This window comes from Hyperoodon ampullatus (assembly GCF_949752795.1).
Source record: "Hyperoodon ampullatus genome assembly, chromosome: 1".
Classification (NCBI taxonomy): Eukaryota; Metazoa; Chordata; class Mammalia; order Artiodactyla; family Ziphiidae; genus Hyperoodon; species Hyperoodon ampullatus.
Window position 1 is genome coordinate 81,310,192 of NC_136914.1, and position 27,284 is coordinate 81,337,475.

A 27,284-nucleotide genomic window follows, 5' to 3' on the forward strand; every position below is an offset into this window, starting at 1 on the left:
AACTGCGAATCTCATCAAGCCGGGCCCTGAGCATGGCATTCGCAGCCCTCGTCTACCTAACTCCTGGGGGTTTATGTGTGACCATCTTTTCCACCACCCACAAGCCTCTTCCCCTCCAGCCACCTTCTCATGCCCTTCAACTTCCCCTCGACCTTGGGAGGGTTTATAGAACAACACGTAGTACCTGCGGGTGGACGCTGGCATGTCCTGGGCTTTGGGTAAATGCCAGTACCCTTCCCCCTTCTTCCCTTTGCCCTTCTTTGAACTTAAATTCCTCTTCCTCTCATAGGTACTAAAGTTCCTGGTCAATGATAGATCCTTCCTCAGAAGCCAGGAATCAGGGCAGTGATGAGAAGAAATGAGAGGTGAGGAGAGTCAGCCCTCTTCTTCATTGAGGACCCCTCTTCACCTGTAGATTAAGAATGACGAGAAGAATAGCAACTGCCATTTTTGTGCTTCTCCCACCGGCTTATCCAGATTCATGCATTATCTATAAACCTCGCATCTGAAAAAACAAAGGCCCAGAGAGGTTGAGAGATTTGCTTGAGGCCACACAGCTATAAGTAGTGGAGCTAAAATTCAAACTCAGGAGTTTCTGAGTTCTCCAGGACTCTTCCCTCTTTTCACGGCACAGAAGTGCTTTCCCAAAGGCTCAAAGACTATTAGTCACCAGCAGCACTTGCCCCCAACATCTGTGGTCAAACAGTATCAGGACATGTAAGAAAGACCCGTTTCTAGTTCCACCGGTGGCTCCAATTGAAAACTAAACTTGGAGTAAAAATTCCACTCCGTGTACAGATAACTAGTTAAATATCAAACTCAGCAAGGCTCTACTTACTAATAGACCCATGGAATGTGATCCCTTCAGGGGTTTGATGTACTTGAAAACACTATAAAAATCACCATTTAAGAACCTGTAGACCAGTACCATCTAACAGAATTTTCTGTGATGAGAAAAATGTTCTGTGTCTACCCTGTCTGATACGATAGCCACTAGCTGCATGTGGCTTTCAAGCACTTGAAATGTGGCTGGCTGGTGTAACCAGGAACTGAACTTTTAATGTACTTAAGTTTTAGTAATTTAAATAGCCACCTATGGCTAGTAGTTACCATATTGGGCTGTGTGGCTCTAGAGTATTCTGACAGGTTGATTGCTGGTCCCCACATTGTCATGATGCTTTGCCTCTAAGCTCTATTATGTCACTGGGTCATAATTATTTGTTTTTGTTTTGTCCACCCCACTAGGCTGTAAGCAGTCATCCTCCTAAATCATCTCTTTTTAGCACATGACCTGGCCCACAGTACTAGGCACTAAATAATTAATGTAGGTTAGATAAACGGATGGGAGTCAGCTTTTTTCAAAAGCATCATTGTTATTGCTTGCTATCATCTGGTTTACCCTTTCTCATGACTTTGCTCTTAGGACTAAATTGGTTCCCAAATCTTCAGATAAAGCCCGGACTGCTTACTTGTGAGCGCAACTTTCTTTCCTCAAAAGAAATCACTTCTTTCACTGATTATTTTGGTTTTTTGCCTCAGTTTCTCTAAATGAATGTTTCTATTACCATTTCTTGATTTTTTTTTTTTTTTTTTTTTTAGTGTTTCAGACATTATATCTCCCAGTGTGGTAAAAGATGGTTCAGCTTCCATCCCCTGTCCCACCACATGTAAGAAATGTTCCCACTCCCTACTGAACGCCCCCCTCCAGTTTTAGTTAGATGAATAACTAGTATTTATTATAACTGTGTAAATGCAGTTCACAGCTAAGCCAGGTAGGGAATTATAATTATATTTCCTTTCCTGAACATCTTTTTCTCTGGAGGTAACAAATGACTCGTTTTTTTCATCTGTTCAGTATTCTACATCCTTACCACTGATTTGACCCCAAAGTCTTTCCCTATTGTATATATCTTTCTCTGTGGGACACTTCAGTGATTCTATCAATTTCATCTCTTAAAAGAAAACTGCCCAGAGCCTTCTCATCTTCTCCAGTCAGAATGAGCTGTCCTCCAGGCTGTGCACATTGCTGGCATTCTGGGATCTCCCATCACCATCTTCCTGGGGGTTACTTTTGTCTCTCTCCTGTGTTTAATGCCCTATTTCCTGTATTCCTTGCCTTCCGCTCTTGGTTTACTACCTCATTTGTTTGTTACATCTTCTAATAGCCTCCTTCCCAGGAAGGGAAGGTATATGAATGGTAAAATTTTTGAGACCTTTCTTATCTGAAAATGTCTTTATGGTACCCTCTCACTTCATTGGTAGTTTGGCCAAGTTTAGATAATGTGTGTGTGTGTGTGTGTGTGTGTGTGTGTGTGTGTTTAAGAAGTCTAAAACCATTCTGATCCCCAGCTCTTTGTATATGATCAGTTTTTTCTTTCTTGAAGCCTGTAGGAGCTTTACTTTTATGTCAGTTCTATTTAATTCTTCATGTCTTTATCTCCTTTGCGAATTTATGAGATTTCCTCATGTTTCTCTTCTAGACTCTCCATTGAAATATTCATTTTTGCTGTCTTGTTTTAATTCCCAAGAACGTTTTATTGTTGTTCTCTCATTTTTTTATTGAAATATAGTTGATTTACAGTGTTTCAGGTGTATATTCAGTTATACGTGTGTGTGTATGTGTGTATGTGTATATATATATATACTTTTTTAGATTCTTTTCCATCATAGGTTATTACAACATACTGAATATAGTTCCCTGTGCTATACAGTAGGTCCCTGTTGTTTATCTGTTTTATATATAGTAGTCTGTGTCTGTTAATCCCAAATTCCAAATTTATCCCTCCCCTCCCTTTCTCCTTTGGTTTGTTTTCTATGTCTATGAGTCATTTTCTGTTTTGTAAATAAGTTCATTTGTATCATTTTTTTTTAGATTCCACATATAAGTGATATCATATGATATTTGTCTTTGTCTGACATTTCACATATAAGCAGTATCATATGATATTTGTCTTTCTCTGTCTGGCTTACTTCACTTAGTATGATAATCTCTAGGTCCATCCATGTTGCTGCAAATGGCATTATTTCATTTTTTATGGTTGAATAGTATTCCACTGTATGTATGTACCACATCTTCTTTATCCATTCCTCTTTCGATGGACATTTAGGTTGCTTCCATGTCTTAGCTATTGTAAACAGTGCTGCAGTGAGCATTGGGGTGCATGTATCTTTTCGAGTTAGAGTATTCTCCAGATATATGCTCAAGAGTGGGATTGCTGATCACATGGTAACTCTATTTCTGGTTTTTTAAGGAACCTCCATACTGTTCTCCATGATGGCTGCACCAATTTATGTTCCTACCAACAGTGTAAGAGGGTTTCCTTTTCTCTGCACCCTCTCCTCCGCTGAAGTCTTGAACCCCTCAAAGTCATCCACGGGGGTTGGGATCAACTATTTCCACACTCTTGTGTATGTTGATATCTTGACATCTTCCCGTGGATCACAAATGTTCTTAATGGCATCTAGAATGGTGAATCCTTCGCAGACTTTTCAATTGACTGTGCCCAGATCCATCAGAGCAATCACTATCTATAGTAGTTATAGCAGCCTTTCAAGTCATATTTCTTAAATAATAAGACTAGAAAGTCAAAATTACTTTTTGATCCGTGGGCTGCCGAGTGGATGTTGTGTTAGAAGACATGAAAACAACCTTAATCTCATTGTCCATCTCCATCAGAGCTCTTGGGTGACCAGGTGCATTGTCAATGAGCAATAATGTTTTGAAAGGAATCTTTTTTTCAGATCAGTAGGCCTCAACAGTGGGCTTAATATAGTCAGCAAACCATATTGTAAACAGATGTGCTGTCATCCAGGCTCTGTTGTTCCATGTATAAAGCACAGGCAGAGTAGATTGAGCATAACTTTTGAGGGCCCTAGGATTTTCGGAATGGTAAATGAGCATTGGCTTCACCTTAAAGTCACCAGCTGCATTAGCCACTAATAAGGGGGGCAGCCTGTCCTTTGAAGCTTTGGAGCCAAGCGTTGACTGCTCTCTAGCTATGAAAGTCTTAAACGGCATCTTCTTCCAATGTAAGGCTGTTTCATCTATGTTAAAAATCTGGTGTTTAGTGTAGCCACCTTCATTAAGTGTCTTGGCTAGATCTTCTGGATAACTTGCTGCAGCTTCTACATCAACACTTGCTGCTTCTCCTTGCACTTTTATGTTTTGGAGAAGGCTTCTTTCCTAAACCTCATGAACCAGCCTCTGCCAGCTTCAGACTTTTCTTCTGCAGCTTCCTCACCTCTCTCAGCCTTCACAGAATTGAAGAGAATTAGAGCCTTGCCTTGGGTTAGGCTTTGGCTTAAGGGACTGTTGTGGCTGATTTGATCTTCCACTCAGACCACTACAACTTTCTCCATATCAGCCATAAGCCTGTTTCACTTTCTTATCATTCATGTGTTCACTGGAGTAGCATTTTTAATTTCCTTCAAGAACTTTTCCTTTGCATTTACAACTTGGCTAACTGGTGCAAGAAGCCTAGCTTTCAGCCTATCTGAGCTTCTGGCATGCCTGCCTCGCTAAGCTTAGTTATTTCTAGCTTTTGATTTAAAGTGAGAGACGTGTGACTCTTCCCTTCACTTGAACACTTAGGGACCACTGTAAGGTTATTAACTGGCCTAATTTCAATATTGTTGTGTCTCAGGGAGTGGGGAGGCCTGAAAAGGGGAGAATGGGGAACAGCCGGTTGGTGGAACGGTCAGAACACACAAACATTTATCAATTAAGTTCGCTGTCTCACATGGCTGCGGTTTGTGGCACTGCAAAACAGTTACAATAGTAACATCAAAGATCACTGTAACAAATATAATAATAATGACAACATTTGAAATAATGTGAGAATTACCAAAATGTGACACAAAGTGAGCAAATGCTGTTGGAAAAATGGTGCCGATAGACTTGCTCAACGCAGGGTTGCCACAAACCTTCAACTTGTAAAAACAAAACAAAACAGAAAAACATGCAATAGTTACGAAGCACAGTAAAACGAGGTGTACTGGGACTTCCCTGGTGGTCCAGTGGTAAAGAATCCGCCTTACAATGCAGGGGATACACGTTCGATCCCTGGTCAGGAAACTGAGATCCCACATGCCACAGGGCATCTAAGCCCGTGCACCACAACTGCTGAGCTTGCATGCCTCAACTAGAGAGCCTGCATGCCACACACTACAGAGCCCATGCACTCTGGAACCCGCGCACCACAACTACAGAGCCCACGCATCCTGGAGCCCGTGTGCCACAACTAGAGAGAGAAAACCCGCACGCCACAACTAGAGAGAAGCCCATGCACGGCAATGAAGAGCCCGCGCACTGCAACAGAAGATCCCATGTGCCACAACTAAGACCCAATGCAGCCAAAAATAAATAAATAAATAATAATAATAAAACGAGGTGTACCTACACTGTAATCCAAGGCAGAAAGTGATCAGAGCTGTCCAAACAGTTAAAGATTCTGTGGAAATTAAAAGAATGGAGTAATTACCTTTAGGTGGGATTTTTTTAAAATCTTCATGGAGTTTTGAAGGATCAGTAGAATTCTGCAAAATACAATGGGCATGGAGGCATGCCAACTGGAGGGAACAATATGTGCAAAGTTATAGAAATAAGAAAAAGTTTATATAGACATGTTTAGAAAACAGTGAAAAATCCAGGTTGGCTGGAAATAGTAGTGGCTAGAGGAGTTTCAGGGATAATCTAGGAAGGCCAATTGGTTCCATATTGTGGCAGGTCTTGAATGCTTAGCTGGGGACATTAAAGATTGGTAGGCAATGCAGAGCCAGTTAAGGCTTCTTAAAGGGAAGTGACTTGTTGAGAGCTATTCTTTGCATGCCTGGCTCCATCTCATTCTTTGAGTCCCAGTTTAAATGCTCCCTCTTCAAAGGTCCATCCCTCACTCTAAGGAGGTTCTCACCTGCAACTCCAAATTGCCACATCCTGTTGGTTTCCTACAAAACACGTGTAGGAAAGTTGTAATATCTGTCTACCAACCACATGGCAAGTTCCAAGTTCTTTAAACACCAGCCAATCCAGAATATTCACTCTCCCACACATAGGGCTGGTCATTCTGTAGGGCACACAGCATGATGTCCCATTCACTGCAGTTCAGTGGTGCCTGACACACAGTAGGGGTTGAATTATCTGCTGACTAAATAATACCCCATCCTTTCCTGACTTCTCTTTGTCACATTCCCTCTGCCTAGAAGGCCCTCCCTCCACACTTCACCATCATCATTTTTCTATCTGCCACAGTTCTTTCCACCTTTCTATGAATGCCTAGTTCAGGTGCTGTCAGCCCAGTTACACAACCTCCCAATCCTGAACCCCCTCAGCTCTTGTGTTCCTTTGATGGCATTATGTGCACCCTGCCTAATATTTTAGTGATTTGTAACCTACCTTTTCTTGTCTCCTTGACCTTCCCAATAGATGGCTAGCTCCCTGAAGGCCTGGACTTTGTCTTTCTTGTGTCTTCCTTTTCAAATAATATTTGAGTTGAATTATAAGTACTTGGTAAAAAGAATAACATTCATGTGACATTTGAGCAATGTATTAGATTTTAAGGAATTATTAAACAGTAAGAAGTAATACTGAGTGAAAAGACATTGCTGACAGAAAATGAAATTGAATTTCCAAAAGGATATAACCATTCTAATGTTATATGATAAATTTAAGGCAGAATTCATTATCCCAAAAGGTTGTTTACTTGGGAGTGGGCTAAGAGCATTTCTCTAAAAAGTTTTGTCTATGTATAGTGAATTATTCTAATAATCACAGAGAAGTTGGTAAAAATCTGAACATTTGCTTTACTTTCTTAAATTCTATACCTTGTTATTTTCATTATAAACAAAGCTATTTTCTAAATTAAGTATTTTATTGAAATAGTATGCATATATTCATTGAAACTGATTGTTTGATATGTCTCCAAGAAGTAAATTCCTTGAATTATTTTTCTGCTTAGTTGAAACTTTACCCATCAGAGAAGAGGTGTATTGTCATGTAATGTTTATCAACAGCAATAACTAACAATAGCTTCTGGTTATTGAACAATTCCAACATGCCTAGCATGTGATAAGCAGCTTTCCTGTTGTGCCATTTAAATCTCACTATAATATGTTATAGATGAAACACTGACATTTGGGTAAATTGTTAATTGATCATTAATTGAGTATCAGGGGCTGGGCTGCAAACTCAGGCTGGCAAATTTCAAAGCCCTTGGCTGCCTGGGCTAAATGTTCTAGGCCAGGAATTCTGTTCCCACACATCACTGCCTGGGCCCCTCGGGAAATGCTTTCTACTTTGGCTTTCAAGATGCAACTTGGCTGTGAAAAGGAGGCGACTTGTAGACCTCAGTTTTCAACTTTCTTTTTTTTTTTTTTTTTTTTTTGGTTGCAGGAAGAGAAGTTAAACTTCTAGAGAAACCTAATGGACAATCTCCACAACAGGTAAGCTGTTCTTTTTTTTATGCTTTGGGAAGAAAGTCTATTCTTTCCACTTTCCATTACATTTTATATTATTCAGTCTTCCACTACAGTTCTTATTACCTGAAACATTAAAGCCAGTAGACAGAGCAATCCCCAAAGTCTATTCTTTCTGACTCATTCAGGTTTGAGTAGAATTCTGTTATTTCCTTTTTACTTTTGTCGTTTAGGGGATACAGTTTTAAAATGGGACAAATGGTATGACCCATACAAGGCTTCACACTGAAAGGTTTACAATATGGGGCTGAATCAAGAAGGCTGAGTGTTACCTTGTTTGAACTCAGCTAGAAACGTGCACCTCAGGCCACTCCAATTTTTCACCATTCTGCACATGCCCAAAAATGACCCTCCAAACACAGCAGTTATTCATCTGGGACTTACAATTAAATTTTAGCCAGTAGATAAATTCACAACTATGGAATTCACAAATAATGAGGACCAATTGTACACATAAAGCACATGGATTAACACCTGGTACATAGGAAGCTCTGTGTAAGTTTGCTGTTTTTATCATCATCTTCATTATTCTATGTTATTAAATATCCTGAGGGTCTTAGACACCTTTGAAAACTTTTAGGCCCAGGGAAATGATAAGATGCAGATTTATGTCTTAGATCATGTGACTTCCATGGGGCAAATGTATTATTTTAGAAGACACAGGTGGATGCAGGAGACAAGAGGATTTTGCAATAAATTCAGGTAAGAAAAAAGTGATAATGTTTTAGGACAAGGCAAGGGTAGTGCACATGTAGAGAAAAGAGTGGGCTTACTAAGAAAGAGACTGTAAGTGGTAGCATCCCTTGGAATGTGTTCCGGAACCCCACCAGCCCCATTATCTGCTCACCTGTGACCACAAGTCTTCTCCAATCTTTTCCCAAGATTACTCAGGTACTCCTTGCCTTATGTAACATGTTGCGTGACATAGTTTAATCTCATACTTTTAATACTCTATTAGTCATGTATTTATATGTCTGTCTTCCTTGCTAGACTGTGAACTCTTTTCAGCTCCCTGGAATCGAGTTCAGTACCTGTACATAATAGGTGCTCAGGAAACATTTGATGCATGAATGATGGATGGTGAGCCCTTTAACAAACTGCAGAGATCTCTACCTCTTTGTGTCCTAGTTACTAGCAGAGTGTCTTGTCCTCAGTTAAGTGCTCAGGGATATTTGAGACCTCAGAACCATGCTCAGTCTTTTCAAGTGCAAAAACTATTTTTACTGTACTTGAGAGAAACATTGGTGATCCAATTCTGCACATATAGGGTTTTCTGCAAACATGGGGCAATCTGTTTTTTCTTGTCCTCTGACCAGTCCATGCTTCCAGCCTTGGGTCCAAAAGCACATTTATAAAATAAGGTGGTTGGGTGGTAGGATGTTCTCTAAGATTCGCTGAGGTTTGGGCATCTAGGATACTGGGAATTACCCAGAACTACTTCATTGCAGGCATCCAGCCCTGTGCTGTGCTTGCTTTTAAAGCTATCATTATTTATAGCTTTACAAGACCGTATTATATAAACGTCTCTCCACGTCGCCTCCTCTGCAACTTCCTCATCATTTCCAGAACTTAACTTTTTCTAAGTGCTTCAGGTTTCTTCCAGGCTTCTCCCACCTCCCAGATAAGGCTACTTATCAACGTTGGAGACATACTGTGTGTTGGAGACACGCCTAATTCCCATGCGGTTTCAGGGAGAATTTGGTCAGAACATAACCCATTTCTATTCACAGTGTCTGAAAGTCATTAAGCCAGTGGTTACATAATATTCTCATAGACGATGGCCATGAAGATGAGAGCAGCCCACATTTACTAAGAACCTACTACTTGCCAGTCATACTTTGCCAAGCCCATCACATGGGTAAGCCATGTGATTCTCATAGGAACCCTGCACAATTAGATGTTACTGTTTCCCCTGTCTAATGGTTGGCAAAGCTGAGATTCAGAGAAGTTAAGCAGCTTACTCAAGGTCATCCAGCTTAGAACAGGCCAGTCCAGATTTTGACTCCAGAGCCCACTCCAGACTGTCTTCTGTGTCCTGGATCTTAAAATTCTTCCTCCTCTTCTTCTAAACCCATATATGATTTTATACATTTACTTTGACCAGTCCTTCTGTTAACGTGGCCATAAAAATGAAATCAATCATGCACTAATGCAAAAGTGTCTCAGATGTTTTTAAGCAGATTCCCTACTAAAGATTGGTGACTCTGAGCTTCCAATCAGCCAGAGTCAAGATCAGCCCACCAAGCTAAGTTGAGATGAGTTTTCAGATGATACGGTTACTATGGTGGTCAAGAGTATGAAGGAAGGGGGCCACTGAATCCCACATGAAAAAGACATAGAACTGCACATGTTAAGTGAAAACACGTCATCTACACTTCAAATTTTTTAAATCCTCTTCTCAAATAAACTCTGTTTGTACCATCTGAAGATTCTCCAAAGTGTACTTGTTCATATTCCCTGAAACTAAAAAACACCCAGAAGGTCATGGCCTGCCCCCATCTTCAGTTGAGTCTGAATCTTGGTGCTGTGGTCATTTATCCCTGATAATGGTCTGGTTTGGTTTGGTTTTCAATGATATGGTATATTGGTTCATCAGTGAACAAGATTCTACCCAAGTAGTAGAATTCAGGGTAAATACCTAAGCCCGTATCATTGATGATAAATTGTCATTTTAAGTGAGATTGTGTACGTGATTAGTTGAGCTCTCTATAACGTCTCTTTCACTTCAGAGCTGTCTGTGATAATTTGCATGACTTCCTCAAGGCATACTTCAAAAGCAATTGATAAGCACATGGTGATATCTGGATTACCAACTCTAAGAGTTTTAGATATTTGTCTTAAACTGTTGAATTAGAGACTCACTGAAGGATTTAGGGGCATATTAAAAACAAACTTCCTGCCACTACATTGATAATGGGGAATGGGTTAATACGGCCAGGTGCCCATGTGAATAATAGGAGATACCCTTCGTATTTTAGCAGACATGAGGAACACCAAAACATATATTAACTGCTGTCACCCACATGCGTGAATGATGTTGAGTACTTTCACAAGATTACTAAAAATAGTGCGAAGGTCCATGTGTCCCCTATACTTTCTCCAGTGGCAGTTTTAGAATATATATAGGAAGAGTTTAAGAGCTTGGAAGGGAAGATAGGAGACTTGTCTGAAAGTTACATTACACAGCAAACAGACTGATTTGGGGTGGGAAAGGGAAGAGAACTTGATGGAGTTGATGGAGGGGCTAAAGTCCCTTCCCCAGCCACTGTGGACATCCCCTCCCCTGTCAGGTATGCAACAAGCAGCAACCTATACAATAGATAATACCAATTTTTACAGAGTCCAATACTGTTATTGTATATTACTTAATAACTTAGCTAGAAAGCCTTTGACCGGGATATAATTTGTATTAGGCAAGGTCCAGCCAGGAATGGGAACTCTTCCTTTCAGACAGAGGGACATTATAATAGTGGGTTATGTGGGTATTGGAAGAGCTGGGAAACCAAATGAGATGGTGAGACAACACGGAGATGGTCAAGGCAGGGAGACATTACCACCCCAGGATGAGACACAGAACCAGATGCTGGGGCAATGGCTGGAGCCATTGTGAGGCACCATGGTTCTCCCTGGCACCGTGGAGGGTGGGGCTCTTGGGCATCTATTGCTGTGGAGGAGATCTGGCCACTACCAGGATGAACAGCATACTGTCCAAAGTAGAGAGAAAGGGAAACATACCCTGACATCCCCCTTCCTCCCCCTCTAGTCTTCCACCAGCACCTTCCACTGGTGAGACTACCCAGATCCAGAGGGCAAGGGTTCGTCAGCATTACAGTGCCTTGAGAAACTGAGTGAGCTCTAAGAGCAGACAGGCAGTGGACCAGCCCAATGTCTTGGGTTTGTTTCATCTGTTCCTCAGTTAGTAAACATTTAGGTTGTCCAGATTGATCCCCTATTATTGGACACGTGGTTTAACTTTTTCCTGTCATAACACCCATAGAGAAGGATAAAAGAACATAAATTTAAAAATGTTAAAAAGGAAATTCTGAAAAACAGACAAAATTTTTAGAAACTTAACAGGATTGTAAACTGCACCAATTGGGAGTGCAGTTGGCAGTAGTGACTACAGGTATTAGTTTCGGCCAACTTGGTTTGGGCTGTATCATCAGCCACCAAAAGGGGCCAGTGGTAATTGTAGCCACCTCACTGTTGCCAGGAACTGCCCAAGCCACAAGCCTTCTTAGGGTGTTAATCCTTCCCCTTTAAGTAGAGCTCACCTAGACCAACCAGCAACATAGCAAAACAAAGAGCCCTGCCTGCCTTCATTTCCATAAAGCTGTAAAGCAGGAACTCTCAAAGTGTGGTCCCCAGAGGGCAGCGTTAGCACCCTGGGAGCTTGTTAGAAATGCGAGTTATTGCCTGCACAGACCCAGGAGGATGCCTTATGGACCCCGTCACCCACATGCGTGAATGATGTTGAGTACTTTCACAAGATTACTAAAAATAGTGCGAAGGTCCATGTATCCCCTATACTTTCTCCAGTGGCAGTTTTAGAATATATATAGGAAGAGTTTAAGAGCTTGGAAGGGAAGATAGGAGACTTATGGACCCCGTGCCCTCTGCCTCTCAAAGTGCTCACCAGGATCCCCGCCCCTGTCACCCATACACCCTAGTCTTTATTCAATAATGAGCTGCATCTCATCTGATCCAGACAGGAGCCTACTCCCAGGAATTTACAGTCCAGAGAATAGGGGCATAGCTTCTCAAACTTTCCCTAGAACTGTTCCCACCAAGAGTACAGGAAGAAGGAACTGGTCTAGAGGGCTGACCATAAGCTACCAACAGAATTTGAAATTTTCTGCAGAGCAGAAATTGAGACACAGAAGTAGAGAAAAAACGTATGGACACCAAGGAGGGAAAGCGGCTGGGGGTGGGGGTGGGGTGGGATGAACTGGGAGACTGGGATTGACATGTACACACTGATGTGTATAAAATGGAGGACTAATAAGAACCTGCTGTATAAAAAAATAAATAAAATTAAATTAAAAAATAAATGTATATGAAATTGCAAAGAGCTAAAAATATCCAAAAACATCTTTTAAGGAAACAAGATAGAAGAACTTTCTCTGTTATTACATATTGCAGACCTAGAGTAATAAGAACAGTTGTTTTGGCAAAAGTAGATCAATGACACAGAATAGAGAGCTTAGTATCAGCACTAAGTATAAATGGATACTTGACTTTTTACACAAATATTACTGCAGGTAAGTGTAAAAAACTCACAAAATTTAAATAAACTATGCAGGCATAATTGCTATCAATAGTTTTTTAAAGTAAACAACAACAACAACAACAACAAAAAGATGAATGATAACTCTATTCAACAACCCTCACAGAATTTCTCTTATTCCCTATCTTCTTCTATTCTGTTATAGCTACTGTCACGTGCTTATATCAGGTTTTTTTCCCTTCTTTACATTCACTTTCCTCTCTCTAAAAAAAAAAAAAAAAGCCTTCTGTTTAATTCTAATAATTCATGCAAATTTTGCCTTTTCAAACACAATATTCTGAATTTATTTTAAATTAAAAATAATGAGCTTCTTCCACAAAAACTTTCAAATTGGGCCGTATTTATTTTATAGCTTATCTTTACCTCCTAGTTCATGGCCACTTACCCTCATCCAGAAGATGGGGCCCCAAGACCAGCTCACACCATGGGCAGCCCACGGGGCCTGGGGCAGCACAAGAATGTCCATAGGGAAGGAGCAGTGAAACGGGCAGGCCCAGCAGCATCAGAGCTAACACGGGAGAAACTGAACCCCTCCACAGCCCATAGGCTCTATCCTCCGGAAGCCTCTTCCACAGAATTATTGTCCAGAAAGACAGATCCCATTTGTGTGAAAAGAGGCATCTATAGAATTGCCAGAGTTTTTTGACCCCGCCATGGTCTGGCCAGACTACAGAATAAATCCCATGCCCAGCCAGAGCTGGAGGAAACCCTGCCATAAGGTGGTGCCATGGCCACCAGGACTTAACACAATAATTGTCCGAATATTTACCACATCACCTACTCCCTAACTTCACCACATGGCAAAGCACCTACACTATTTGTGCCTTTAATTCTGTGTTTGAGGCCTTTCCCATACCAAGTCCATCCCTTGAAATTAAATTAAATAACCACTATATACTGCCATCTGGTGGCCAATAGATGAAACCACACCTATGAAATTCTATCAGAGCCCAAATCAAGAGGATCCAATTCCCTTTTGCAAAAGCTAATGGATCACAAGCTGCTCCTTATTGTGTAATGCAGTGGACTCAGAAAACAACAAAACCTACAAGAGGTATTATATTAATATAATATGAAATATATAAATATTATATAAGTAGTATATAATCAGGCAGTAATAATAATGAAAACAATAACAACAGCATTAATAATAGCCACACTGTACCACTTTCTAACTTTTATGTCCATTTACTTATCTATAAAATACTCGCTTCAAACCTTTGTGCAGTGTTGGTGGGACTGTAAATTGGTGCAGCCACTATGGAAAACAGTATGGAAGATCCTCAAAAAATTTAAAATAGAGCTACCATATGACCCAGCAATTCCACTCCTGGGTGTATATCCAAAAAAGAAAATAAAACGCTAATTTGAAAAGATCTATGCACCACAATGTTCATAGCGGCACTGTTTACAATAACCAAGATATGGAAACAACCTAAGTGTCCATCAACAGAAGAATGGATAAAGAAGGTGTGATATATATAATGGAATATTATTCAGCCATAAAAAAGAATGAAATTTACATTTACTCATTTACAACAACATGGATGAACGTAGAGAGTATGATGCTTAGTGAAAAGTCAGAGAAAGACAAATACTGATATATAAATATGATATCATATGACAAATATATATGATATCATGTATATGTGGAATCTAAAAAGTAAAACAAACAAATATAGCAAAACAGAAACAGACTCACAGATACAGAAAACAAACTAGTGGTTACCAGTGGGGAGAAGGAAGGGGGGAGGGGAAAGACAATGGTATGGGATTAAAACTATTATGTATAAAATAGATAAGCAATGAGGATATATTGTACAGCACAGGGAAATATAACCATTATTTTGTGATAACTTTAAATGGAGTACAATCTATAAAATATTGAATCACTACACTGTACACCTGAAGCTAATGTAATATTGCAAATCAACTACTCTTCAATTAAAAAAATAATAGGGAATTCCCTAGTGGTCCAGTGGTTGGGACTCGGCGCTTTCACTGCCATGGCCTGGGTTCATTCCCTGGTCAGGGAACTAAGATCTCACAAGCCGCGTGGTTCGGCCAAAATAATAATAATAATAATTACTGGTTTCCACCTTAAAGGATTATTGTAAAGTAATAATCTAAGATTCATTCAATTCAATTCATTCAATCTTAAATTTCATTTAAGAACTGAAATTTCTTAAAACAGTGCTTGATGCATATTAAACACTCAAATGTTAACTACTTGTAATCATTAATGAGTACTGGCAAGATGCCAAACATTACAGTAAATGCCATACATACTTTTATCTCATGTAAATTTCAAAACAATCCTGATAAGCAGGAACTGTTATCGTTCCCATTTTGCAGATTAGACAGCTAAAGGTCGCAGAGGCTAAGAAATTTACCTAGAGGTCACAAAGCTAATAAATGGTGGAGGTAGAATTGGAACCCACAACTCTGGCCCTAAATTACTCATTTAACCACTGTGCTGACTTGCTGGTGTGATAAATCTTCTCAGATGCTTATACGTCTCGCCTCACGCACATACCCCAGCCCTGCCACACACACACACACACACTCCCCCAGCGCATCCCAGTGAAGGAGGTCCAGCAGGTGCTCCTCCTCCTCCCTCAGAGTCCCCCTGACCTGAGTCCTCGCCCCTCCCGGGGAAGTTGCTGTTACACACACTATCCCCATCTCAAGGCTCCAGGGCGTTGGTCAGCAGGACCCTATGGCAAAGAAGCCAAGGAGACCTTTTCAAAGAGCTGCAGACCTAAGGGAATGAGATGAGAACTTGGGGCCTGAAGGAAGGAAACAGGAGGAGAAGCTCTGTGCATTCAGTCCGGATCATCGGTTGGGGTGACTGTGGACTTGGGACTCAAATGCAGTCCATCAGTATTGGGATGGGGTAGTTCACACACCACTGAGCAGAGCTCCCCACCTGCAAAACGGTGATGTTTGTGCCTGCCTAGTCTCAGTGTTCAATGATAACTGTGTGTGAGCCAAGTCAGAGAGAGGGTCATGAGGGGAGGAACCTTCCTTCGCTGATTCACCATTTCGATTGTTAGATTTGGAAGAGAGCTTTGATGTCATGGACTCATTGGGCAGGTAAAGAAACTGAGGAATCAGGAGATTACACAACTTTCCCACATCCACATGGTTGATGATGAAGCCACTGCTGGAAGGTGGATTTCTTACACCTGGCACAGACTTTGGCTGAGTTCACCCAAAACACCACCCACCACCTGGCAATAATTAGTTTGGGGCGTAAAACCCCTCCTGATAATTAGGACTGTCATGACAGTTGAAGTTCCACAAAACACAAGTTCTGTTGGTTGTTAATATCTTTTATGGGGGAAAAAAAAAGCTCTGTGGTCAAATAATTTTGGAAAATACTGAGTTAAACAAGGTGAAATCGTTCTTTTTCATAACTATGAATGCGTTCATCTTTCATCTCTGCTGTTTCCAAACCTGTTTGACCAGGGAACCCTTTGGCAGGGGTTTGAACACACCTCTGCACAAATATTCCATCAAACCCAGTTCTAAGTGATGCTGATACATATATGGTAGCACATTGACTATTGGGAGTGCGTCAAATGGACTATTTGATGGTGCTGATAATAACAGTCTTCTTATAGTCTTTCCAGTTCTCCAAAATCACTAAAGTTCAACCTCTTTAGGAGAAAAGGGAACACACCAGAAAATTTTGACCCAGAGAGTTTTCAAAGCCTTCCCGGAAAGGAGGATATGATTCTGCTGAGGAAAGAGATTGGGTAGTAGTCAAGAATTATCTTCTTGTCCTTTTTCCACTATAGATTCAATACTGTCTGTGGAGTTGGGCAGGCAGTCTTCAACTTCTTTTATAAAGCACCTGGTGGTTTCTTCAGTGTGTGGTAGTTATTTTTATCCAATCCTCTTGAGTCTAAGAGGTCAGTACCCAGAAGTGACTCACTACATATTTTTCAACTTTACCTGCTGACCAGATTAAGGTGAAATCCTGGACTGTTTTCTAAACACTGGCAAGTTGGTTTTTCAAAACAGAGTTGAAATTTAAGCGTTTAATTTTATTATGTCTCTTCCAAACACTCCAACTTCTATCAACTCAAACCACTTGCCAGCAGCTGCTCTGAAAGCTCATATTGACTAGAGCCCTCGAAGCAGGATGTCCTTGACCCTTGGATTTACATAACTGTAATTCCCAAGCTGGAAAGAGGAACGACGGTTCCTCCCATCTCTCTCAGTTCGTGTCATGCACTTGGCTTTTGGTTTTGGACCACTGGGTAGAGTGAGATTGGATCATGGAAAAGGTAGACCTTCTACTGGAATAACTTATAAAAGCTTATACTCACCATTCATTCATTCACACCTGTCACTCACCAGTCATTCCTTCATTTGAATAACAGGTGTGATGTGCTCCAAGCAAGCTGGATGCTGCCCTGGATTAGGCATTGCCTGAGAGGGGCTTGTGTTCAGTAAGGAGGCCGACAGCTGATGAACACCAGTGCCCTAGACTATAAGTCCCCTTCTGAGATGGGGCAGCCCAAGAACAGGAAGCATCTTTTCCTTCAGTGTTCTAATGCCTGGGGCTGGATATTGAGGAAAGGTCTTTAGTACATACTCAGAATGACAGCTAAATCCAGAAAGGCCAGTGGGCTTTTGATGAGCTCCTTTCCAAGACTTTTCTCCATGTGCTTCTTTATAGGGAATAGCTTAATAGCAATGGTTTCCTGTAGGTAATGGGTCCTAGCCCAGGGACAAGCAGAGCAAGAACAGACATCAGATCAGTGCTTTTTTTTTTTTAACTTCCCACTTTTTTTTTCCTTTTAACTTTTGATTTTGACATCATATCAGACTTACTGAAAAGTTGCAAGAAAAGTACAAAGGACCCTCATAAAGTCACAGTCCCCAAATGTTAGCATTTGCTTTATTTTTCTCTCTTTCTCTACACATACACACACAATCTTTTTCCTGAATCATTTTAATAAGTTACAGGTACCATGCCCTTCTACTCCTAAATACTTCACTCTGAATTTCCTAAGAACAAGGGCATGCTTTTATATAACTCCAGAACAATAATCAAAATCAGGACATTTACATTGGTTTAATACTACTACCTAATCTACAGACCTTATTCAGATTTCACCAGTTGTGTCAATAATGACCTCTTACAAAAAGATCATGATTGCATTTGGTTGTCGTGTCTCTTCCGTCTCCTTTATTTTTTTTTATTTTTTTATTTTTTTGCGGTACGCGGGCCTCTCACTGTTGTGGCCTCTCCCGTTGTGGAGCACAGGCTCCGGACGCGCAGGCTCAGCAGCCGTGGCTCACGGGCCCAGCCACTCCGCGGCATGTGGGATCTTCCAGGACCACGGCACGAACCCGTGTCCCCTCCATCGGCAGGTGGACTCTCAACCACTGCGCTACCAGGGAAGCCCCCGTCTCCTTTAATCTGGAATAGTTCTTTAGTCTGTCTTTGTTTTTCATAAAGTTACATTTCTTTAAAGAGTACAGACCAGTTGTATTGCAGAATAGCCCATAATTTGGGTTTGACTGATGTTGCCTCCTGCTTCAATCCAGATTATACTCTTTTGGTAGAAAAATCACAGAAGTGACTCTGAGTTCTCAGTGTATCACATCCGAGGCTGCTGACTAGTCTCGTTACTCACGATGTTACCCTTGATTATTTGATTTAGGTGCTGTGAACCAGGTTTCTCCACTGTAAGGATACTATTTTACCCCTAAGCGTATGGTGGGGAGCTACTTTGAGACTAAATATCCCATTCTCCTCAAATTTTCACCCCCTGGTCTCAGCATCTGTTGATGATTCTTGCTTACATCAACTGTTACTGTGATGGCTGTCAAATGGTGATTTCTCTAGTTCCATTATTCCGTGTATGTTTGTTAGCTAACTGTCTACTTGTAAGTCAGAGCTTTCCCCTTTTCAGATTTATATCCTAAGGATTCATAGACCCTTGTTTTATTCAGTGGATTATAATCCTTTATGTTAGTATTTATTCTGATGCTCATGTTGTTCTGTTTTTGGCCAGTAGAACCCCTGCAAGCTGGTCCTGTGTCCATTTGACCTGTCCCTGTCATTCTTTAACATCATCACTATTGAAAGGCAGCCCTTTCCAGCTGGGTTGAGCCTTTTTTAATATTCCTTGACTTCCTGATGGATACTCAGTCCATTTCTCTGTCTGGTTGCAAAACTCCTGCCTCCCCTCAGTCTCCCCATTTCTCCCCGCCTTCATCACTAACTCCCTTGTGAAACCAGATTTTCCTGCAAGGGGACTTGACTAGTAACTGATGGGGCTTTAACATGCCCATCTTCAAACACAGTACTGTGTAATTTCAACACGAAACACAGGACAAGAGTCAGCCTCCAACACAGGAGTCCAGGAGCAGGCAGGCGCCAGCAGTGGCTGGACACACCATCCTAACGGTGTTTGCTTTTCTCCTGTGCAAACCAGATGATGGTTGCGAAGGCTTTGCCTTCTGCTTCTCTGTTGCTCTTTTACACTCCAAAGAGAGAGCAAATTCTGATTCTGCTCCATAATAAAGGGCCCCAGACAACTGAGTTCTCACCTTTAAGCCAGATGTTGTCAAAGTGAGGGGGGAGAGAAAGAGACAGACTGCCTGTTTTGAATTCGGTTTTACTTCAGAAGAGCATATATTTTTTCCCCATGTCCGTGTGCCACGCTGGACCTGGAGTATTTCCTTTTTGCACCTGGAGATGGGAGACCTCCTCACTAAAAGCAAGATGTGGTGTAGCAGGGACACATGAAAAGAGAAACAGATCAGGTTTGATGTTAGGAATCATCATAGAAAGAAGAATCACTGTAGACACAGGCAGGCAGGGGTTGTGTGTAAATGCATTAGTCCCCACCCTTTTCGTCAGCGGTCACCCAACCTTTGACGTTGGAGCCTATCTCATTGAGAGAAGGAATGTCGCTGGGGAAGGAAAACACAGGGTGGTGAGAGAGGGCAGGACCTCTAACCAGGAAGAGGCTGCCTCCGCTGGGCTGGGGAGAGAGAGGCACAGAGCGTGGCCCTCGGTACGGGACCAGGTCTGTAGGAACCCCAGGGGGGTGCACCCTAAAGGGAGGCAGCGGGTGGCGGGGGTGACTGTAAACTTGACTTGAAAGGGGAGAGTCATCAAAACACCTTTTATAACTACATGGCTTTGAAGAAAAATACAGATCCTGTGGTTTTCTAGGGAAAGGGGTGGGTGGTGAAAGCCACAGATGACATGTCAGTTCTCCTAGAAACAGGGAAGCAGAGGCTCTGAAGTTGGGCTCTTAAATCTCAGCAGTAATCTCACTTCCGGGCAGGTTACTTGTGTGGCCACAGCGCAGCAGCAGAAGGTGGGGACAGCCAGCCAGCCTGGCGAGCATGCCTCAGGGTCAGGATGACCTTGGTCAGCCTCAGAGACGCTGGGAGAGCCAGGTGTCGCTCAGGACAAGCCTCTTTCGTTCTTTCTGCTTTCCAGAAGAAAACCTTCGCTACCTACGACTCTGGAACCCACCTGCCTGACATTTTCAGTAATTCACATCTCACGATTGCTTCGATTACATTATTAAGACCTGTAGTCTGCCCCTCTCTCAAACACTCCAAAGCCCTTTTTTTCTTTTCTTTGACTTTTTTTCTTGCCTCCTATCCTCCTGACTTTTTAAAAACAGATTCCAAGATAAACAAAGGTACTGCAAGCATGGAAACGCCAGATTTTGAGGGTGCAAGTGGGGAAGGGAGGGGCTGATGGTGGGGAGGAAGCGCACAGGGGGCTCTTGAACCTGTTATCCAGCTGATATATAAATTATTTGCAGCAAATGGACATAAGTGGGGAGCAGAGGCTGGAAACAAAATCCTGGGCTTGGAAAATGGGGTAATTACATTGAGAGTGCATTGAAAAAGGAAAAGGTTGTACACATATTGCTGGCTAAGCCACCAATGATTTCTCTCTCTGTGGAACTCTTGTTGTACTTGGGGTGTGTGTCTTTCAGTTGGTGCCACAGCTGATAGAAATATACCATTTGGCCCTTATTCTGGAAACAAGTATTACTTGGTATTGTTAATGCTCTTGTTTGTATGTGTATGTATGTCATGACAACTAGATTCTTTCTTAGGTGCAAAGCTTCTGTCTTTTTTTTTAAACATGCTGTATCCAGACAAAGCTGAGTAATAAGTATATGCTTATTATGAATATTAACTCGTATAATCTCCAACAATGCTATGTGGTAGATGCATCATTATCCCCATTTACAGATGAAATAGCTGAGGCCCAAAGTTACATGGCAGAGCTGGGACCTGAACCAAATAATCCAGGCAATCTCCCCATCTCAAATCTGTAATCACATATGCAAAGACTTTCTTTCTTGATCACATGAGGTAACAGTCACAAGTTCCAGAGATTAGGATGTGGATGTTGGATATCTTTGTGTGTTTGGCCGGGGGGGGGGGGTGTGTAAATCTAGTTTCCTCTAACCAACCAACTAGTCTATACTTCTTAAAAAGCACCAGTAATTTTCTCTGTGGTTAAAGGCTTATGAAGTAGCATCCTGGGAAATTCATCCATGATTGAAAGGAAGGAGAGAGAACAGAGGAAGCAGTGACACAACTGACGATGAGCGATCCCTCTCTCTCCCTAGCACATGCATCTTATGGAGAGAAAGGGACTAGGGCTTTAGATTCTGTCACTGGCTTGTCTTCTTAAAGGTTGTAGCTGTTAGAGATGGAAGATGACTTAAAGTTTCTTCCATACTAATTTTTAGGATTTTCACAGAAAAGACCAGAACAGTGTGGTCAGTTTTACATGAAGAGAAGGTTTTATTCAGAGGGCAATCATGAGGAAAAAATGCCACTTGGGAGAGGCCAGGGGACAGGGGGCAGGTGGGAAATGAAAGAAGCAAAGACATGAGTCCATCTGCCACCAGCAAGCCCGAAGGGGCGTGTCCTTGAACTGCCAGAGAGTGGAGTCCATGGCTCGTAGCTGGGATGGGACTCGTGGTGGGAAAAGCAAAACAGGAGCAGTTTAGTCCAAGTAAAGCTTGTGATGATCCCTCGAGCTCTAATCTCCTCGGGTCTGTAACATGGAACGTATAGATCAGCTGCCGTATCCTGACACCTTTTAATACTGAGTAGCTAATCCCCTGGCGTGGAAACCTCTCCACTCTCTTACACCATCTGCTGCTGCACGGGGGCTGCACCCTGGTTAAGTCCATGTCGCCTGTGGAAGGCAATGGAAGAGAAAACGCACAGATCCTTTTTAGTCCCACCTTTCTCTCCCTAGCATTCGTCAACCTGTTTTTTCCTCATTTGCAAAGTGGAGATGGCATAACTCCCAGGGTTGGGGAAAGGTCTGGCACAAGAGACAAGTGTAAATAAATGTTTGAGAACTCTGATTCGGTGATTTTAGATACGTGAAGGTATTCCGGGTAACCAGTGCCCTCCCTGAATCACGTTATCCTTTTGCCAAAAACTGTAACTCTACTAACTTTGAGTGTATCTTGGAAAGAAGAAGCAAACTTAATTCCTATTAAAATGTCATTCAGCCTCCGCGGCCCAGTCCAGGCCGAGAGCGCCCGCCTGCTGCTTCTGCTCTCCGCTCAAGCGCCCGAAGCTCGGCCGGAGAGCGGCGGGGCCGCCGGCGGGGCCGGGAGAGGAGCGGGCGCCGCTGGCCGGGAAGGTGCTGGAGACCGCGGTCCGCGGTCCGCATGTTGAAGGTGCAGCTCCCCGCGTTATCTTAAGCAGCTCCCAGTCCCCGAGAGCATTACCGGGATCGCCCAGCTCACAGTTTCAGAATGGCTTTGGTTATTGCCTTTCCTCGGTGTACTTGCACTACCTTGCGGTTCGTCCATTCCTCCTGAAGAAAAAGCAGCAGAAGGATAACTTGATTAATCTTAAAATACAAAAGGAAAATCCCAAAGTGGTGAATGAAATAAACATTGAAGATTTGTGTCTTACTAAAGCAGCTAATTGTAGGTGTTGGCGTTCTAAGACGTTTCCTGCCTGTGATGGTTCACACGATAAACACAACGAATTGACTGGAGATAATGTGGGTCCACTAATACTGAAGAAGTATAATAGTAATGAATTAGGATGGAATTCAATTCTGTGCTGTAAAATCTTATAACAGTATTTTTCCATTCTTTGTTTATAGAAGATCTTTCAAATAGTAGTCTTAAGTATTGCTACTGGTTGAATAATTATTTTTGCCAATTTATTTTACACTACTGTTTATATTTGACACTTTGTATATTCAGTCATTTATATAGAATTAAATCGTACAACCCTTTCACTCTGATTTCAAAGAATTAATGTATCTTCCTACAATAAAATGAACACTTTTTATTTTTAAAATAAAATAAAATGTCCTTCACTCTGTTCTCTCCTTTTTATGCCTTTTTTTCCAGATGATAACAAAAAGTAATCCAGATGGGGTGCAGGTGCTGTAAAATGCTACAAAGGTAACATTGAACAAAATGTCCCATCCGAATGGAGGAATTTGTGATTACCATGCAAGCACTTTAAACACCCTGCATGGGTTCAATGCATTCACCCAGCTTGGGGCATGACCACCATTGCCAGGAAATTAAGAGTTTGGAACCACTTTAATGTCATTTAAAAGAACACGAGGCCTGGATTTTTAAACTTTTTTTGAGCAATGCTCAGAGTGTGTTGGGAACGCTGTCTTTCTCTGAGGCTGAATTTGGTTTGGGTTGAATTTACATTTCTCCAGAGAGCTTCAATGCAAAGAAAAGTTTGAGTTTTAGAAGGTGCCTGAAATGGCATCACTGAAAACACCTCAGTCTCATATGTGCTTTTAATTTTGTCCAGATTCTATTTCATAAAAATTTGGGCAACATGAATATAATTCTGTATAAAATAAAGGGGAAAAATTAACTGATGATTTTGCTTCCTTAACAAAACTATCTTTATTATGTTAGCTCTATTCCGTATCTATATCTATCTATATATAGATCTATATGTAGATAGATATAGGTATATATATACACACACACACCTACATACATATATAAGTTTTATTCTATTATAATTATAATCTGATATTAGGCTCTATTCAAAACAATATTTATTGTAAGTATCTTTCATGCCAGTCCAGACTTCATATTTTAATGACTACATAATATTCCATTGAGGGGTTGAACCATCAGTTCTTAACCAGTTATTTTCCTGTTGTTGGATATTTGTTTTATTAATTTACATTTTTTTGTTTGTTTTTCAATTTCATGACCCACTTTGCTCTGTAACTTCTTCCTGCCCTTTTTTGAATCCCTTCTTAAGATCTATTTCCAGTTGGTAGAACATTTTTATACCAACTATATATATTTAATGAGGCACACATATAGACTTAAAGAGTAATCACGGAAATTAACAGGAATCGTAGAAAACAGCGGAGCCTGTAGTAGAAATATTAATAATGAAAGTTAGTTATTAATAAAGTTAATACTTAACCCCACTGGTCTCCCTTCTTCTCACCCCAGCTATCTCTTCGATCCAGTTCAAGTGCCCTCCCCTGGTTACGTCAACGAAGTAAACAGCTGCAAGTTAGATGAAGACGATGCCGTTAAGTTAAAAGGCAAACAGAGCCTCGAAGTGTTGGTACACAAGGATGACCCTCCGAGCGAGAGCTCCAAGAGGACCGCGAGCAGGACCCAAACGGCTGTTCCGCAGGAGCCCTGCGGGCCGCCCCAAGGACCGCTTCTCCCGGGGGACACGGCGGGGGGACCCTGCGCTGAGAAGACTGGCAGGGCCGTCAATGGCCTCGGCCCCGCTGCGCAGCTCGCTGGCGATCCCGGGTGCCCCCAGGGGGACAGGGGCTCCTGGGCCAGTGCCACAAACAAGGGTCACACGACTCGGCCCTTCCTTGAAGGAGGAAGTGCCAGGCAACCGGACTGCGTGCTGCTGGCTTCAGGAGAGACCCGTGTCATCGGAAATGGCGACTCCAGCACGTCTTGCGCGGCAGGGCACCCCGCCTGGGAAGTCCCAGACCACGTCCTCCATATACCCGCCCCGGATTACCCTCCGCTGTGGGGCTCAGCCGACGACGACGCTGATCACGTTGATCGCGAAGAAAAGGACTGCCTTTTCAAGAGTCACACGGAGGAGGAGCCCCGGCAGGGCGCTCACCCCGGGGCGGGGGAGCGTGGTTTCAATATGCCCTTCTCGGTGAAGAGGAGCTGGGATTCGTTAAACGAGGCCGTGGCAACTGAAGTTCTAAGTGTGTACTTTAAAGAAGAGGATCCTGCTCAGGACGTGCCTGTGGTCGATTCGAGAAACGGGTGGGAGGAGACCCAGGGCTCCCCTGGAGATGCGAGTGGGGAGATGGCGGATGAGGACGCGGAGGTGGCCGAAGCCCTGGCCGCTTTAGAGGCAGCTACTGCGGGAGAAGATGTGGATGAGGCAGAGTAGGGGAGCGGCTTTGCGCCGGCAAGGAAGCCAGCGTTGCGCTGGGCGTATATGGGGCTGGGTTTGCTCCTTAGACACAGAGCTGATGACTGCAGCGCAGATGGGTGCAGCCTTACCGGTGGTTGACACCCAGCACCTGTTCTGATGGCTGTGAGCGCCTGGGCCACACCGCTTGTTAAATATGGAGAGTACCACCCTCTAGATGGGCTAAAACTCGAGACACGAGAATAAAAGAGTGGGCCACAGTGCTCGTGTCCACAGAGCATGCAGACATTAAACAGCCTGCTCGGCACCCCGCACGACTCCCCCAGAACATCTGGTGCAGATGTCCCTGAGGATGCGCTGATGTCCCAGCGCTTCATCCCAAGGGCACAGATTCACAGAACATTCTGTTTGACTATAAATTCTCTATCTTGCTTTTGAGAGCCAAACGTTATACCCAACCCGAGAAAGGTAACTACCCCCACTTAAAGTGCCTAATGTATGGTTTACCTTCAGGGACAATCACCCAGGGAACTAATAACTAACCACTTGTTGGACTGAGGGTGAAGCTCAGCAGCTTTCAGGGTGGAGCACGAGCCGCCCGTAAACACATGGTTAGTCATTAGCTGTGATATCAGGACACCTTGACCTTAATTTTTTTACATTATTACTTTTTAATCTCCTTTGGAATTGGGGAGTCTGGTCAAAATAATTACTTAAACTGCTTGTGTCAAATTCAGGTTTTAAGTTCATGAGATTTGGAGCAGCAAAGAGATAGATGGAGTGTTTTGTGCCATGTTAATGTCTGATTGTGATTAAAATATAGCAACATATGTGTCTGTGTGTCTTAACTCAGAAGTGCTTCTAGGGCTTCCCTGGTGGCTCAGTGGTTGAGAGTCCGCCTGCCGATGCAGGGGACACGGGTTCGTGCCCTGGTCCAGGAAGATCCCACATGCCGCAGAGCAGCTGGGCCCCTTGAGCCATGGCCACTGAGCCTGCGCGTCCGGAGCCAGTACTCTGCAACGGGAGAGGCCGCAACAGTGAGAGGCCCGTGTATCACAAAAAAAAAAAAAAAAAAAGTGCTTCTAATTTTCCCAGACTGAGCATTAGTGGCCCTTGATGTTTCTTTCAATTTAAACAGCTAGACTATTAAATTACAGATGAGGAGGAGACTAGGTTGGTTTGCCAAGAAAGGCTTTGACTCTCTGTCTCTGTAGTTCAAACTCTTGATACCATGATTACCTGTGCAGATGTGACCTTTAGGATGAATAGCCCTCTCTGGGTTTCAGCCTTCTAATTTATAAACAAGGACAGCCATTTAGACATGGCTTGATGGAGAATTTAGAGGATGGTCAAGAGTATTTAGAAAAATACAAACATGGAGGATGCTTTATTATGGTGTTTCATAACACAGGCTCTGAAATCTGACCTTGGTTGGATTTCCAGCTTTGCATGTGACCTTGGGCAAGTAATGTATCCCTTCTATTTGCCCATTAATTGAGAATAATAATAATATGTATTTCTAGAGATTGTCATAATGTCATCACTCCATTTTGGTAATTATTCAACATAAACATGATTTCTGAGCCTAACAGACAGACCATTTCCCTGGGTTTGCTTGATGACAAGCCATCTCTACATATTAGGTCACTCAGAGCTTTTAAGGGCTAAACTGTTGGCATTGCTAATTGCATTGTTGGTTTACCGTTCTATTTAGTACACCAGATGCTTAATATTTCAAAGTGGTTCCTTCAACAATTTCCTAAGTGTACCTGTTGGGATCAGGTCCAGCTGCATGTGATAAATGTCTTATAAAAATAGAGATTTATTTACCTTTTATGTAAAAGAAGTCTGGAGGTAGCAGTCCAAGCTGGTAGAGGATGCCATGGTATCAGCGACTTATGTTCCTTCTATCATTTGGCTTCCTTCTCAAGATTACTGCATGGTCCACAATGGCTGCTGGGGCTCCAGTCACTCATTTGCTTTCCATGCAGGAAAAAGAATAACGGGTCAGAAGATCTCACTCCCTCTCTATTAAGGACCTTCTAGAAGTGTAATTCAACCTTTCCACTTGTTTCTCATTGGTCAACATCTGGTTACTTGGTCTCATCCAGCTGCCAGAAAGGCTAGG

At 42.4% G+C, this 27,284-nt stretch overlaps 1 protein-coding gene across 1 annotated transcript; it reads left to right on the forward strand.

Annotated features, from left to right (window-relative positions):
- The first annotated feature begins 334 nt into the window (after positions 1 to 334).
- PGCKA1 (PDCD10 and GCKIII kinases associated 1) lies at positions 335 to 25,986 on the forward strand. Its single transcript, XM_079699095.1, has 4 exons — positions 335 to 365; positions 7,388 to 7,437; positions 23,155 to 23,208; positions 24,247 to 25,986. The coding sequence occupies exons 3-4, from the start codon at positions 23,177 to 23,179 to the stop codon at positions 25,172 to 25,174; spliced, it is 960 nt and encodes a 319-aa protein (XP_079555221.1). The 5' UTR covers positions 335 to 365; positions 7,388 to 7,437; positions 23,155 to 23,176; the 3' UTR covers positions 25,175 to 25,986.
- Positions 25,987 to 27,284: the final 1,298 nt, after the last annotated feature.